General features: G+C 41.2%; 1 protein-coding gene across 1 annotated transcript in view; it reads left to right on the plus strand.

The window, feature by feature from the left end:
• Window positions 1-256: 256 nt before the first annotated feature.
• Window positions 257-17,309, plus strand: part of SGK1 (serum/glucocorticoid regulated kinase 1) — a 70,161-nt gene continuing 53,108 nt past the window's right edge. Inside the window, exon 1 of the mRNA XM_058020679.1 lies at window positions 257-795. Coding sequence (XP_057876662.1) covers window positions 727-795 — 69 coding nt within the window. The 5' untranslated portion in view covers window positions 257-726. The remainder of the gene's footprint in view (window positions 796-17,309) is intronic.

Raw genomic sequence — 17,309 nt, forward strand, 5'->3', positions numbered from 1 at the left:
CTGTTCACATACACGATGACAGCTACCCCTGTCACTCTCCCAGGGGAAAGATATTGCCTTTCAGCACTTCTTTCCCTGAGCCTTCCTACTATCCTTTGTATGGTTATTTGTGTTCGGCTGCTCTGCCTATGCATCTCTCCCTCCCTCTCTCTCTCTCTCTCTCTCTCTCTCCTTCCCTCCCTCCCTCCCTCCCTCCCTCTCTCTCTCTGCTGTTGCTGAACTGCAGCTCCCACTGAAATTTGCACAATCAAAACCAGCTCTCATCTCAAGCAGCAGTGACTCGCACCACCTGAAGAAGGAGAATAGCAATCTGAGCACGGTGTCCTCTGTGCTTGCGCAGCATGTGGCACCAGTGACTCTCACAGGATGGATGGACCCGGGTTTGTGTGAGCCCCACGCTGCCTGAGCTCTGCTGCCTCTGATCTGAGAGCTGTCACGGGATTTTACAGGAGTATATGTATTTAGGGGATGGTTCTAAGAAGCTAATAGAGAGCTGCATCTGAAAGCTGGGAAAGGCTGCTGCTGCTGCTGCCAGTGCTGTGCTGCTGCTGCAGTAGCTGGTGCAGGAGGATGAGTGTGTAAAGGACAGCTGCCTGAGCCGTGCCGGTGAGCCTCCTGCCCTGCCCTGCCTTCATCAGCTGAAAGAACACAGAGGACAGCAGATGCACTGAGCAAGTGCCACACTGGCACACTGGATCTATCACTGTGTACCCTTCACTGTGGAAAATGGTCAACAAAGACATGAATGGATTTCCAGTCAAGAAGTGCTCAGCCTTTCAGTTTTTTAAAAAGAGGGTAAGATTTTCCTTTAATCCTTTCCTTTTTTTTTTTTTTTCTATTTCTTTTATTATTGCTGCATTTCTTACTTAGAGCAGAGAGAAAGTCATTAAAGAAGGAAAGTGCTTTACATTGGTCTCCTACTTTACGGAGCCCATGGGCAGTTCTACTGAAGAGCAAGGGTAATAGCAGGGTAGGTGAAGAGGAGCAGGGCAGGGGGACGAGGCTGGGGGCTCCAAAGGCATTACATCAGCACTCTTTGCCGTGGAATGTGTGTCTCTGTCACCGCTGACCCCAGGGCTTGACGCAATACAGGCAGCTATTCAGGCTGGGATGATGCACTCCAAAGCAGAGTGCAGGGATGTTGCAGCTTGCCTCTGACTCGCTCCTCTACATCCACCTAGGGTTATGACTCCCTCCACACCTTCCATTTACTTTCCTGAAGTGTAGCATTACCCTCATCCATTCATCATCTCACAAAGTAGGGAGAAATAGAGAACAAAGAAGCATCTGTGAGCTCAGGAAAATACTTCACAGCTTGTAATTTGCCTGTAATCATAACTCATGTAGGAGAAAAGAGTAAGACTGAGCTACACCTGAATTTGATTTTCTTTTATAATCCTTAACTTAGATATATCAGGATTTAGAAAATATTTGTTATGCCTTTTATTTGATGATTTCCTCAGAGAAAGTCAGGTGTAACTCTATCTCATCACTTTAGCTAAGTCCTTTCTGTTTCTTTGACTCTTTTCTAGTGACAATACTGCACACTCTTTATTTAACTTGAGAAACAAAGTCATTTCCATATGGCAGCAGGACAGGTATTCTGGATAAGTCTGGGTAGACCCAGACAGCAGAAGCAAAGCATCAGAAAGAGATTGTTAGCAGGGACTACACTGTGGAAAGGATTTCCTGAGTGATTAAAAGGACAACCCTCTCTTTAAACAGACCGGAGTAGGAGCAGATAAGCTGCTCCATTCACTCATTAGTTCATTCATTCATTCATTCATCCCCATTCATTCTCTCTCTCCCTCCATTATGCCAAGAATATGGTCAGTTCTTTTAACCCTTCAGGCAAAAAAAATGAAGCCTACACCAGTAACTAATTTGTAAGCTGGGGTCAAGCCCTTTCAGGCACCAAGATGCCACATTTAAGGGCAGATGTAGAAAATACTAGCTGGGTCACTCAGAGGAAAAAAGTGCAGTGTTAGCCAACAATTGTTGTTTCCAAGGTGGTTTGTAGAAGCCTCAGGCTGATAACTCAAACAGCACATAAATTCAGCCCATAAAAATGGTTCTTATCCCAACATGCTTCTCATTTAAGTACATTACTATTGGCACATGTATGTCTGATACTCAGCTTACCAGCAAGGTTATCTGTTTGTTTTTTTTTTATATCTGCTTGAAGGTTTTACTATAATTGTATTATTAAAGAGGAAAGTAACTGGCTTACAATTCCTGTATAGGGTTCCTATATTGGTAACTGTCTTCTATCTGTTTAGAGCCACTGAGAAGTTATCACTGGAAACCTCTACCTAATTTTGTTCTAGAAGAAGGGAAAATTGTGATTTGTGGGGTTTTTTCCAGACCTACACTGATAATCAGTGAATTTTCTGTTGAAAGAGCTTGTTAATTGTAGTCATAATTGAAGAAACTGGCATACTGATACAGTCCTGGACAGTGGAACAGGACAAATAGCTGCCTTTGGTTTCTGAAGGTTTTCATATTAACAGATGTTGCCTTTTTGCTGCTGTGATGAAGATAGACAAAATCAGTAAAACCAATTTAGATACACAAAGAAGAGAATTCTCTCCCTATGCTTTTCTGATAAGAGATATATGTGTTCATTGATGTTTCCCTTACCCCTCTTACCTTCCTTGCAGAAAATCTCCATTGTCCAATACCAGTGTTTGAAACATACACAAACAAAAAAAAGCTACATGCTGATAATGTGTTGCTGGCTCCCAGAAATACTTCTTGCATTTGCTGGACTGGTGACATGCCACATGTTAACTGCTGGGAGAGCAGGGAGAGATGGTTCAAGAGTTGATTTGGTCCCCTGCCAGTGATCTGGACACTGGCTGAACAACCACCAGAATCCTGCATGTACAGAAGCACACTTGCAAGGTTTCTTGGTCTGAGTGTAGTGTGTGGTGGAGCTGTTTGATGGTTTGCATCCCCACAGCAGCAGTGCTCCATAGGCAGCACCCCAGTGGATGCATCCTCCATCCATCCATCCATCCGGAGCGGGAGGCAGCCCTTGCACTGCAGAGCCCAGCAGTCCTGGCTGCTGGGTGAGGTGCTGCTGTCCCTCCTCACTGACACATGCCTGAAACCCAGAGAAGGAGATTTGTTATCTGGGTACTGCGCAGGCTTCTCCCAGACCACCACATCACAGGGTCTGTGATGAAACAAGGGATGGGGCTCTGACCTCTCCAGTCTGAAATCACTGTGTCTGTCTCCTCAAAAGCACACATTCCTAGTAGAGGTGCTTTCCAAGTCTAATTCTAAAAAATCCAACTCAATGTAGAGTAAAACACACTAAATTTTGGGAAATGCTGCTGTTTATTCAACTCAGTTAGATTTGTTTTGGAAGAAAGTGCCAGATGTATCTTCATTGGTGTCGTTTCCCATTGAGATTTATGCTGTCATTAAATTGCAATCCTGTTTGTTGCTGTGTCCAAGAGTGCAGAAAGGACTGGCAGAGCTGTGTGGACTTAGACTAGGCTGAAAGTGCATTCTAACATTGACTTGAATTTGAGGAACAGATTTTTTTAAAACCTGGCTTATTCTCTGATGACAAAGTACTGCCCCTCTGGGATGCTGCCTGCTGTGTCAGATGATTCAGGGTATGGACTAATCATGTCCAGAGGTCAGAAAAGAGGAAGGAAAGGCTGAAATTAAAGGGTAGCACACTTAATTAAAATTAAAAGGGAAATATAAACTATTTGTTTGCAGAATAGCCTGTAGCACTCACTTCTGATGGGGTTGGAACAACAAAATAGGGGCTTCAACCACTTAAATGGGTGCAGCTTGGAGAAAACCAATGGATTTACAAGGCCTGTCTTTTATTCATTGCAATAGGTGTAACAAGTAATTGTACCTAGAATCAGAAGTTTTAATGGTTAAATATTGGGTTTTAATTATTGTGCCACCAAAGATGGCACAAATCTAAAAAGAGAAGGGGAGAGAAGAGGGTGGGCCATATATAGTTACAAGGAGGAAATCTGAAGTTAATCCAATGAAGATAAATTTTAAACATCATTGTTCAAATACTATTGGGCCATGACATAAAAGGATTGCCTCCTGACAAGGTTGGGAGATTAAAAGACATTGTCATTTGATGGCACACAATTACCTTCATTTTTACCACCATCCTTTTCCTTGTCCACTGACATTGCATACTGGATATGGATATAAATAAGCCTTAAACAGCTTTGGCTATAAATGACTGAGAAATCTCTTCTTTTCATAAACCAGCAGCAGCTTGACTTTCCCAAATTTAAATAAAAATGGTTTGTTAATTGGCAGAAGTCACATCTTTCTGTTGTGAGGGGCTTGCAGGTCTCATCCTTCGGAGCTGTGCAGGATTGCCCACACAGCAGGATGCTCCCAATTCAAAAGATCATTGAATGAGGTAAACCTACAAATGTGCTATTCCTCTTTGGCCAAGGGATATCCCAGGGCAGAGTGGCCTTTCATTTTCACCTACTGCCATCCCTGCCAGATGTTTTTTGGCAAGTGGGTGTTTGTGGTATTTGCACTGCCTCTTCTGTTGCATTGGCCTACCTTATGAAGATTTGGGATAGCATTTTACAATATATGACCTCCTTCATATCAAAACAACATGCCATGTCATATATCACAACCCAAACCAACATGGTTAAACCAGGGTGAGTGATGAGGAACCGTCCCTGCCACTTAAATACTGCGCTCATGGTATGGTAACCTCAGTGAATATGGAAATTCGTTATCCTCTTAGGTATGGACCAAGACCAAATATAAATTTATTCAGAATGTGAAGAAGATAAATGACTGATAAATGGGAAAAGAAATAGCTGTCTTCCATAAAAGGGAAAAAAAAAAGAAACAGGGCATGTCTTAGAGAAGAAGTTTATTGCAGGGATTAAGGATTTGCTAGTCTGAAACCTGATAAGGGAAAGAATATCCATAATCCTTTTTCACTGAGAAAATTTACATTAATTAGCAATTTAGGTCAAGCCAAAGCAAGAATGAAGAGAAAATAGCAACCTTTGTTTCTATGCAGCTTTTCCAAACAAGCAGTTTGTGGAAGCCATGTCCTTCTCCTCTCTATGTTGATATTTTATGGCACTACATACCAGCATTCCCCATACACGAGCTGAAAAGACTAACCTGTAAACATCATTGTGCATGAAGATGACAGCCCAGGCTGCACTGGAGCCCAAGGCAACACATGGCTGAGGGGACAGCAGAATTACCTGAGTGCCATTTTTAGGGCTACAGTAATTTAGTGGTACAGAAAGCCCTTGAATGCAGTACTTCCAGCTGAGTTCCTACAGATTATGGTCCCTCTGGTAGATTGTGCTGGGGGGGATTGCTCTCTGCTCTGCCACTCTTACAAATCTAGAAATTCTTATAAGGGCTGGAGATACATTTTACTTAGGCTAATTGGGAGCTTACCTAGAAGAAAATGAGAGACAAAATGTCTGTACCATGGGAAAATCTCAGCTCTATATGGGATGACTGATTACACTGCTGCTTTGCTTAGCTGCTTGGGCCAATGTCACAAAAGCACATAAATTTTAAAGCTGATTTCCAGAGACAAGGATCCTGGGTGACTGTAAGTAAGGCAAAGACTTGCAGCAGAGCATTTTTTCCCCATCTCACTTGTTCTATGTGAAGAGGTGCTGAGCATCCATGGCTTTTCTCAGCATCAGCCAGAGCTGCAAGCTGCCAGCCTTGCCCACCACAGCCCCAAATGCCTTCATCAGTCTATAACCTGAGCATTGCAGATCACAACTACCATGGGGCTTTAAGGTAACTGAGATGAAGGTGGCCTTGTATCTCTATCAGACTTCAAACCTGCTGCAAAAGGTCATTGAGCTGACCAATAGTTTTCTCATCTTCTACCTATCGACTGTTTCCTGATAAAGCCTATTAAGTAAACACATGGGATAAGTATGAGAATGGGTGAGAAACAGTGTAAGGCCCCAGTACTGGTTTTCCATTAAAAAAAAATTGTTTAGTTCTGTCTTCCCATTAAACCAAGATGAGCTTTGGGTTGGGATCACTGCTAATATTTTGGTTTTCAGCTAGCATACAGGAAAAGATTTATGAGACAAAACTGGCAACATCTAGACGAGAAAGTATCTGTGAGTTTATCTTGTTCAAAACTAAAATATGAAAGTGTTGTTAAAACTAAATTATAATACCTTGGAATAAAATGAATAAAAGAAAAAAGAAACAGGGAAGAATAGAGGACAGCAGAATGAGAGAAAAGAAAGAAAAAAGATTAAGAGAGAGGAAAATGTTATTTCTTATTCATTTCTCCTTCCTCTCACCTCTTCCATTCTCTTTCATAAAAAATGTAATATTAGAAACCACATCCATACTCCTTAAACTTAAGTTTGATCTTCTTTCCTAAACACATCTCGTAATTCCTATCACAAATTTGTCAAGCTAATGCTTGAAGCTGCCCAGTTCTCTTCCAGTTTTGAAAAAACCCCTCTGCTTGAAAATTTAGAAATCCTCCTTTCATTTTCAGCCTAGTTTTACACATGACCAATTTATTCCCATTTGCTCTTTTACTAACACAAAGCAGTAACTTCTATAGATCGTGCCCTTCCCTCACCTATACAACCAGTGGTGTATTTATGGAGAGCAGTCATTTCTTCTTTCAGCTGTATTTGTCTGGGCTAAAGAAGAAAACTTCCTTTAGACATTTCCTTTAGGGTAGACTTTCCCTTGCCCAGTAAGTCTAGCAGACAGAGGCAGCTGTCATATCTGCTGGCCAAGCCTGCAAATCTCTTCTTTTGGGGTTACCAAAGCATCCATACAGCCCTCTTTCAAAGATCTTTCTCATGGGGTCTGCTACACACTTCTAACCTCCCTCTCACTCTTTTCCCCCACTCTAGTACTCTTTTGCTAAGCCAATCTATGTGTCGCTTTTTCTTTTATGGCAAATTTTCTGAGCACAAACCTAGGTTCTATATCAAACTCATCTCCAGTAGTAATATTCTTCTTGATAATACACTTTTTGCTTGCTTCTTTATCCCATGATTATATTTGTAAGACTGTTCTTATACTCCATTTTAACTTATTTCCCCTGGGTCATCACTGTGTTACTGAGCTACCAAAGACCATATGGATTAGATTATCCACACTTACCTCATCAAAGGAAGACATCATGCAAGTTTGGCATACTGGTAAATTCATGTTGCATGTTATCTCATTTTCTACTGAACTTTTTAAAAATTTGCTTTCCCTTCAGATGTGATAGTTTTGTTTCTGTTCACATAATTCCATAAGTTTTTTCCTTCCATGCTGTACATCATTGTCCTCCTGGCAAACTCAGAGCACAGAATTCATTTAAAGATTTTATCTTACCTTACTCTTTCTGAGAAATTGACTTCTCTATTTTTTTTTTAAATTTCAGATTCTGACTGGATTTTTCCAAACATGCTCTCAGCTCTTTTACCACTTTCAGGTCCTCATTATCCACCATCACTAAAATCAAATAGCGATGAGGGGAGGTTCCTTTGAGAGCCTGCTCTGGCTCATTCCTTTCAAGATCAGATTAGATATTGCTTGAGCCTGAAGAGTGCTTTGGTCTGCCTTCATTACATGCCTTCAGAGCAGAGCATGGCTTCCTTTTGGGGAAGGGCCAGCTGTGAGATCTCCCAGTCTTCTGCCAAGCGCATATTGACAGTGTTTTAAATGCCACAGAGTGTGGAGTCAAATTCTTAGAGCAATTCTACCCCAGACACAATGTTGTCACTGCTCTCATAACTCAGCTCAGCAGCCTCAGTGTCATTTACCCTCAGTCTAAACATTGAAATTGTCTGCAAAACATTGTGATGCAAGAAAATGTCAGCAAGAAGAACAGCACAGAGGGTTTTGGACACCCTTAGCTGTGTGGTAACTGGTGATGCAAACTGAGATACTAAGAAAGGAGACAGCTGTGTCTGCTGAAAAATCAATGTGATTCCTCTGCCAAATGGGGAGATTGATAAATATGAGCTGCAGGGACTGGGAAGGACTACGAGTTTGGAGCAACTCTGTGTATATGTTACTCTATCTGCTAATTAAAGACATGGCTTTGATGAGGGTTACAAGCTCAGGGGAGGTCAAGGGTTGTGTCCACAGAGAAAGTAATCAGAGAATTGAAAGCATATATCTTTCTAACAAATTGGCTGATGTAAAGAAGAAGAAAACAGGAGGACAGGAACCATCTCTGCAGAAAAACATGTAAATGGAGATGCTATGGTAGTGGAAAGCCAAGCAAAATCTAAAACAGCAAAACTGTGTTGCAAAATCAAATCAATAACACAGAATGTTTTGGGTTTTTTTCTAAATAGCATGTTATCACAAAATAATTGCTAGTGGTTGTTATTTACAACAGTTGCTTTTATAGCAAGACTATTAAATATAGGGAGTAAGAAAACAATAGCTCCAAAAGCAATAAATCTTAATGTTTATTGAAGACTGTACTGAGAGATTTCCAGATCAGCTCACAAGCAATTAACCAAGACACAAAATGTCCTTACAAGGCAGAATAATCATATCCATTTCACAGATAGGTGCACAAAGAGAAAATAGGCAGCTCAGTCAGTTAGACAAACTCATATACAAGACAACAGTTATTCTTTCTTTCCTGACCCTTACTCTAAATTTCCACCACTAAAATAAAAATTACTTTTCCTTGAAAGAGCAGCAGCAAACATCTGCGTGGCTGAAATTTATGCAGGCATTTTAAGCAGCTTAACAGCAGCAGCAGCACCAAAATAATTTTTTTTCAAGTGGTCAGAAGTGTTTAATACAGTCTTGCTGACATGGCAGTGGCATCAGAAGATGCTAGATACTGTGTTAAGTTGACAAGCTATTATTTCCAGTCTACTCAGCTCATTAAAAGATTGCAAAAGGAAAAAGCATAGCAAATTGAGATTCTGCCTGCCCTGCAAAGTCAAGAGTGCCAAGGGGCACGTTTGTCTTTTAAGTGTCTTGCAGCATGACCAAGCCTGTTCTCATACCGTGGCCCATCAGGAAATGGCTGGAGAGGGGACAGCCTGAGACTGGAGCCTGCTGTGCTCTGTAATCCAGCACTTATTTCACTGCTTTTGTGCCTCCCACAAGCAAACCCCAATAACCAAGTTTCTGCATAACATCAGTAGCATGGATGGTGAGCTGTGCAAGGCATGGGGACAGCCTCTTTTTGCTGTAGATGTGCACTGATGTTGGTTTGGTGTCCACCACCAGCAGCAGCAAGCCATTTAATGTCCCAGCTCCAGTGAAGGAGGAGCTGCAGTCAGATGCTGCAGCTCAGTAGTCAAGGGGCTGCTTTTTCAGATGCCAACAACCTGTCTGCTTGTGCTCTTCAGGGCCACACATATATTTGTACACTGTGCAAACCATGCCATGGGAGTTCAGTTGTCTTCTGAAAAGGACTACACAAGGTAAAAATCCCTGTCAGTCAGGCAGTGCACATTAGGACATTTCTGAAAACACTCAATATTCAAAAGGAGGAAGGGGAACCCTGCATCCACTGCCCCACAGCCAGCTGACTATTGGTGTGATACAGAGATGGAACACAACGCTGGGGCTCCTGTTCTGGAAAGGCTCAATTTGCACCTACCCAGATCAGCACTCTTTCAGCATCCCTGAGGGCTGGGACCTTTCCAGGAGGTATTTTTAAGGAGACACCTCGCACCAGTACTGGGTGCTAAAAGAGTACACAGGAAAACAAACTCATTGCAACTCAGACTCCTGTGTAACATTTGGCCCTGGGAATCTACCTCAGCTAGATACAGAAGCATCATTTGGCCAACTGTCTAGATTGCAAGCTCTTCAGGGTAGAGAAAAAGACACTGACAGCACCTAAACAGTTCGAGTTCAAATCTCAATTGAGACTTCATGGACACAAATAAGATAGTCAAAATCACTGACTACTGTTGCCATCAAAATTATTTTTATATGACTGACTGGGGAAGAGCTGGGGGCTTTTGTACTTCTAATGGGAAAGACATCTTTTATTTTATTTTGTGCTCTGTTTTTATTAGATATTTGTCTTGCTTCAGTCTGTTCACATGTATGTTTTTAACTGGGGCTGTTAAAAGTTTGCAAGTGTGTAGCACAAATAAGTGAAAAAGGTTATTAAGAAAAATGCTTGAACTGCAGGTCAACAATACAAATTTAGATGTATTGCAAAAATTTGCCAAAGAATAGGTCCATAAAATGGCTTGAAATTCTTTCCAAGCTAATTAATTAAGATTAGTGAAAAAAATATACAGTTCTTTCAGTATCTTTTGTTTTCTGAAAAGATCCTTGCATTATTCTAATGAAAGACTGTTAAGCTTTAATGGCCTAAACTGTAGGTAAGCTGGAATTTGAATAATGATAATTTATTTCTAGCTTTAAAATTAATGACATTTTGAAGCACATTGACATTGTTTGACACACTCTGATTCATGCAAAACTTTGGATCCCGCATTCCTTAAGGGTCAGCTCAAAGGAGGGCTCCTTGCAAGGACAGCCATTGTAACATCAACTTTTCTGGTTGGAGTGCTGGACTAAACCTCTCTGCTGTGGGAACAAAGTGACTGTGGGAATCCTCTGTGTAAAACCTTTCTGACTGTTAGGCTGTGATACAAAGAAAACTCATGTGAAGAGAAGATAATGGAGGGTAATGTTGGAGGAGGACAGCCCGTGAAATACAAACCAAAGCAACCTTTAGCTCTGTAGTGTGACCTTTTCTTCTTATGCCAGCAGACTGGAGGTGTGATTAAAACCACAGCTGCTGTGCCTCCAGGTTTTGTGCTCAGTTTGCATTCTGGCTCCATGTCATCTTCTCTCCTGTTCCATGGACACCCTAACCCTTTACACAGCGTTATCACTGACTTCACACCGATTTCTTGTTCATCTCAGACACTGGCATACAAAGTTAATTAATTACCAAGCCTTTTGATTTAGCACTACTACTCAGGGATGGTCTTGAACTCCCAAAAAACAGATGAACACGAATGCTGCTCAATGCTTAGCAGCTCTAGATGGACATCCTAAAGATCCAGCCATCATCCAAAGACGTCTTTAACACTACCAAGACTTTTAGAGAGGTAGAGAGACAAGAAGAAACACAGTCATCAGGATGGAATCTAGAGTCTCTCTTCATTATCTTGGCCCTGAAACTTCTCTTTTAGCTCCTGCATTTCAGTTTGACACCGTCTCCCCAATGCATAACATCAGGAGTAACAATGCACATGGTGGAGATGGGAGATGTATATTTTTGATAAGGAGATTGTGAGATTTGATTCACCCTGTCAGAAAGAAGCATTCATTAGTGTCCATTCTCTCCTAAGCCTATGGTGCCCATGCATGCACCTTCCATCAGCTCCCTGTGAGAGGAAGAGGTCTCATTTCAGATTCAAAAGTTTCTTTATTTTTTATGTCTCTTCTTCTGTACTGTATTTTTTTCTTTTGTACAGCGATAAGAGAGCAAAGGTCTGGGATATCTTGCTTGGACTAAATAAATTATTTCCTTCTCTATTTAAGATTAATTAAGAACTGTTGAAGGGAAAAAAGGTCAGAGCTACTCTGAGACTGTTCATTCCATTCCCCAATTACTCCATATATACTAAGCCTGAAAGAGCTGTAATTAGATATGAGACAAGCCTCATGAGGTTCTCTTTCTGTGCAGTTCCAAGCACACTGGCAGTTGTCCAGAAGTTAAATATGTAAATAAATCATCTTCTTTTCAACAAATTTCTTCTGTTCATCATACTTCTCCCTTTTTTCACTCCAAGGGCTAACCAGCCTGGACCTTTCCCATATAGTAGCCTGTGTACTGAATAGGCCCATACAGAGCTGAAGGGAGAGATTGCTGCTTCTCCTTTGCAAGCTGCTGGAGAGCCCAGCCTAGCAGTGTGCTTTGTGAAGCCCTTGGAGTAACTTGTATGAGCCTTGGAAAACCCCAGCAGCTTCTGCATCTAAATATCTTTGCACATTTGTGTGTTTATATGGGATCCAGACAACCACACTGGGTTTCTCCATTGTAGGTATGCCACCTAAAAATTGGTTCACCTGCCCTACCAGGTGAATCAATAGCAGGTGTGCCACATGCCCAGGTGCTCTGCCAATGAGAGAAATTATTTACAAGGATGGAAAGGAGCTGAGATTGGTGCATTTGCTGCTTTTCCAAAAACTGTCTTTAGTGAAGAAGTTACCAGCCAAGTCCACAATGCTAGGCTGACATCTGATTTCCTTTATTTCATGGTCACAATACTAGGAAAACTATTCAGTCCATTTAAAAACCTATCTGTCTCAGGTATTATCTCCTTCTACTTGCCTTCTTCAATTTCTGTTTGCTTTCTCCATTTCACGTATTCTTTGTCACAGTAATTTATATTGGTGACTAGCCGTCCTGTAAAAGGATTTGCACACCAAATTGAAACCATGTAAATTATCCTACCTGCAGGATACTTTTAATATTTTCTCTGATGTCATAATTATTGTTTAACCTGCTTGGCATTGAACCCTCAAAAACTGTTGGCATTCTCAGAGGAAAAATGTGCTAGCTTTCAGTAGCTTTTGCCCAAAATTACTTCAGAATATTTATTTTTTATTTGCAAGAGTTAAGCAAAAGAAAATCTACACATAACAAAGCATATGGAATAAGAGAATCAAAACAATCTGCTTCAGTCACAATCTTCCCCAAACCAACAGCCTACACATGTGGGGGACTCCAACCCACAAGCTGATAAGTCAGCATTGGTGACTTACACTTCAGCTCATGTTTCTAAAACAAAGCTCTTTATTGCCTTCATCGTGTAAATAAAGTGAAGACCACAAGGAATAAATGCTGGATAATATGTTTCTTGTGTGTGTGAATGTGCCCCTGGAAAAATACTAAACTAAGAAAGGAAATAATGTAAAGGGCAGAAAGAAAGCCTCCCTTGTTTCATTTTTTGAGTGCGTCTGGTTTGCATTTGTTACTATGTTTTTCACTTAAGAACACTTATTTCTTTAATACATATGAATGACTGGTTTTGACTGGCAGTTTGAAAATGTGGTTTTACTCCAATTAACTGTACTTTTTGTCTGTACTTAGCCCTTCTTAAAACCATATTTCTCCAGCTATTTTAAAGCAGGAGCAAAAACAACACATGGAACAATTTATTGAAATGCCAGGCAGGTTTGACAGGTGCAGGAGAAACTGCTTAGTTTCACAAATTGAAACAGCTGCAGTTTTATAGGTGATGAAATTGCATTGGGATGGGGTTTCAGATTTGTTAGTTCATCTTGTGTTTGCTGTTTTGTTTTTGAAGCACTGAGTCATTTCCCCCTCTCCAAGGAGGACTTGTAAGACCTATCTCTCAAATGGAGAAGGCATCTAGTCACCACAGAGTGATGGGAAGCTTGGTGAAATTCAAGCAGATTTCAGAGTAGATTGAAATGTAACTAGAAAATAATAGTTTTCTCCTCATGGGATTATAAATAAATGTTGCTGGCAGCTTTTGGAGCAGGAAACACTATAAACATTTGGTCCATCTTTCAGATAGCCTAAGCTAAGATTTTATTCCATATATCTAAAGAATATCATGCACAGAAAATTTTGAATCATTAACCCACAAATTTTAACCTCAAAAGAGTCTCTTGTATCAAGGAGGTTTACTTTCAGTCTGTGCAATTGCTAGACAACGATGTATGTTTTATTTTCAAATCATTCAGGACCATATGTTCTCCTACAGTGACACAGTATGTATCAAGTGGTCTGCTTTCCATAAGTTCAATTTATCATCCTAGTGGGGAAAAAATCAGTGATGAAAATCAGTGAATGATCTTATAAGAATTGGTCACATGTGGCAATGAATTAATTTGTCAAAACACTTGAACTATAAATCCTCCTCCTAGCTTAAATCCCTGCTGATGATGGTTTTTTAAGCCATAAGTTCTTGTATGGTTTGGTATAAAACAATCTTTTAGATCCTGATAGAAATTTATTGGTGTTTTGCACACTGCATCTCAGCTGGGATGCCATTTAGAAATGGCTGATTTGAGTGGCATGGGACTTTAGGCAACCCAGTAAAGTGTAAGGTGTCCCTGCCCATGGCAGAGGGCTGAGAACTGGAGGATCTTTAAGGTTTGTTCCAACCCAAACCTATTCTGTGATTCTATTACTCAGTATCTCCTTTGACTTGGAAAAGAAAAGCAAGGACATTTGCCTGTCTGTGTTACCCAGTCTGATAGATGACAGGACAGCCCCAGAGTGCTCAAGCTTGACCAAGGCTGTGGCAAGTCCCCCATGGCACTGCCATGCCTCTCTACACACAGGCCTGCACAGCACAAGTGCCTGCTGCCAGGTCCCAGGGACCTGTCAAAGGCTGATCTGTAAAAAATTACTGGCATCTTTCATCGGGAACCCCTCTGGGAATACTGCAGCTTTCTAAGGTGTATGGTCTGTCTCACAGCTCTGTGAATATTTTGGCATGTCTCTCTCACAGGGCCAGAAGGACCAGGCGTCCTAAATCAGCTCGTCTAGTGGTCCTGGTTGCTTTAAAGATTGACAAAAATTAGGATACTGTGCAAAGTTATATAATAAATTAGAAGGGTCACCTTCTGGCAGATCTAAAGGAGATTAGTGAAGTGTAGAGTTAGGCTCAAATTTGAAATAGGGAAGTTATTAATTTCAGGCCACACAAAATATGCTTCCCTGCTCTGACAGTATGAAGCTTTTGAATAGTTAAGGATGACTACTGAATGGGACTTGGTGCTGTAACCAGTCATCCCTAATGTTCTGCCACTGCAGTCATTATTCTTGCTCTGCAGTTAAACTTTATAATGCTGGGCTATTTCAGCCCAGATTACTGAAGGATGCAAAATAACCATTGCATCAGGAAACTGAGATGGAGAAAATGTACACTGAGGTATCTTTGTTTTGCCTGGAATTTTTTCATTCACCTACCTTTGCTGCCATTCACATCCAAGCATTCATTCCTGTGCCCGGATCAGATGCTCACAGTACCATGCAGACTGATTTGAGGCTTTGACTAATAGATGTGGGATGTGGTGTTTATCAAAGCAGGAGTTAAAATAAATGTTGCCTAGGCTTACTGACAATTGGCATTGCTCACATAAAACATGGAATAGAGGAAAGAAGGTACCAGAGAGCAGCCTCAGACTGTTTGGATAGGATTTCGGGTTGTATTGTTTGTGTTGTTTTTATTTGATCTAGATGAAAAGCACTTTTAACTTGGTAGCCTGGAAAGATTACACTTGCACATACACAATAAAGCCCATTTTGTTTTGTTTTGCTCTTTGACATAATACGCAGAGGGTGTTTATACACCAGAAGGGACAATGAATCTATTGTCCCATCTCGTGTAGTAACAAGTGCCATCAGTGCTTGCAATTGATCCAAGAGCTCTTACCTGATTCCAACACATCAGTTATTTATTTATTCACTCACAGAGAGAAGAATCCCATGACACTAACAATTGTTATAAGGTTATGAGAGGGAGCAAAAGAGGAAAATCCTAAGTGGTGCCTATTCAGTTGTTTAGAATTTTTTGGTGCCGCATTACAAAAAACCAGTGTGAGGGCACTGCAAAAGTTAATTTAGCTATTAATGTGAGATGTGGGTTTTACAAACTTTCTCCTGCACAACTGGAGCTGGCAAAAGCTTTCCCATTTACTGGAACAGGAAAATCAACCAGGCAGTTTGCACTGTGCCCACTGACAGTAGTTATTTGCAATACCGATGTGCCTAACTTTTCTGCTGCTCTTCATGCCTTGAACTACATGATTTACAACTTGTTCAGCAGAAATATTTAAACGCCTACTTAGAGGACTCCAGATTCCTGGAGTTGTTTTGGTACCCATCAACTTTTGGGATTAGTGCCTGAATGCAGTCACATGTTGACATATATTTTTTGAAGAATCTTGCCTTTGCTGACTTTCTTCTGTGGCCCGGAGACATGTCATTCACACTTAAGATCATAAAAATCTGCCTTATTTACTTGATGTGTTAACATTGCAAGTGATGACAACAACAAGTACTGAAATATTTGCTGTCCCTTCCCTTGGATAGATGTGATTTCTGCCAGATGCTGTATATTCCCTTGCAATACCGAAGTGTGCTTGGGGCTCCTGTGAAAAACATTCCCTGCACTTCTCCATCCCGAGCTGTGGCAAATCTGTCCTTCCCCAGATCCCCCTCACATGCAGGTAACCTTTTTCCTGGCACAGCTGGAGGGTTAAACTCTCCTTGAATCCAAGGCATGTACATCCAGCCTCGGACAGAAACGAAGTGCTCTGCTATTTGGCCTCTGTCTGCTTTTTAGCGAGCGGCTTCTCGGCTTTGCAGGGAAAGCAGCAAATGATGACTATGCAGCGAGTTGCCCTTCACTTTCCCTTTTAAAATAAAATGTGATTATTAATCAACAAAGTGGTGTGTTTCAGGGATCTGCAGGGAAAAAAATAGCTCGAGGTGATTTGACAAAGTGATTCTTTTGCTGTGCCGCATTTCCCATGGGACATGACAAATTAAATGTCAGAGTCAGCGAGAGAGTAGCGCTGGATCTCAGTCGGGGCATTAATCAGCCTGCCTCTCGTTTACCACTTTCCACTCAAGTAGATGACTGTATACAGTTTGAACAATGGAGCTTTTCATTCCCTAATCTACCTAATTGTAATTTAAATAGGTTTCCTGACAGTCGCCCTCGAGACTTCGGGGGAGATGATTCCAAGAGCTCTGTGTCCACCTCGGGTTTACATAATGGATGAAAATTCAAATCCTTGTCCAGGGTGCAATTAGATAACGTCAGGAAAAGGAAAGAAGGGATCAGATGAACAGCAACTGGAGAAGGGGGAATGTACATTTGATATCAGAGGGAGGCAGAACTCAAACACAGGCGCATGCACTGACCTAGATCACACTCGAGGCGTTTGGTTGTGTCCGGCAGGGAAAAGAATATCCAGAGGCTTTGAAATTCAACATGCAGAGCAAAGGAGCTGACTAAGAGCCAAAATAACCCATAACTGATGCAAACAAACTTTCACGAAGAATGGCATTTAAGTACAGAAAAATTCAAGGGCATAGAGTGGTTTATTCCAATTTCCCACAAAAATATGAAAAAAAGCCCGTCCAAAGTTTCAGAGGGAGAAAATGCTGCTGCACAGAGCACAGGGTTGCACAGGCTGTCAGATTACATTTGATACTATTGTGTTGATGGGTGTGATGTTTCATTGAGAACTGCCTGATAGTACTGGACCTCCAAGAAGTTTTTCCCACAGTTCTCCTCAAGCCATTCCATCATCCAGTTTGTGCTCAGTCCTCAGCA

Source organism: Melospiza georgiana, chromosome 3 (genome assembly GCF_028018845.1).
Source record: "Melospiza georgiana isolate bMelGeo1 chromosome 3, bMelGeo1.pri, whole genome shotgun sequence".
NCBI classification, from domain to species: domain Eukaryota; kingdom Metazoa; phylum Chordata; class Aves; order Passeriformes; family Passerellidae; genus Melospiza; species Melospiza georgiana.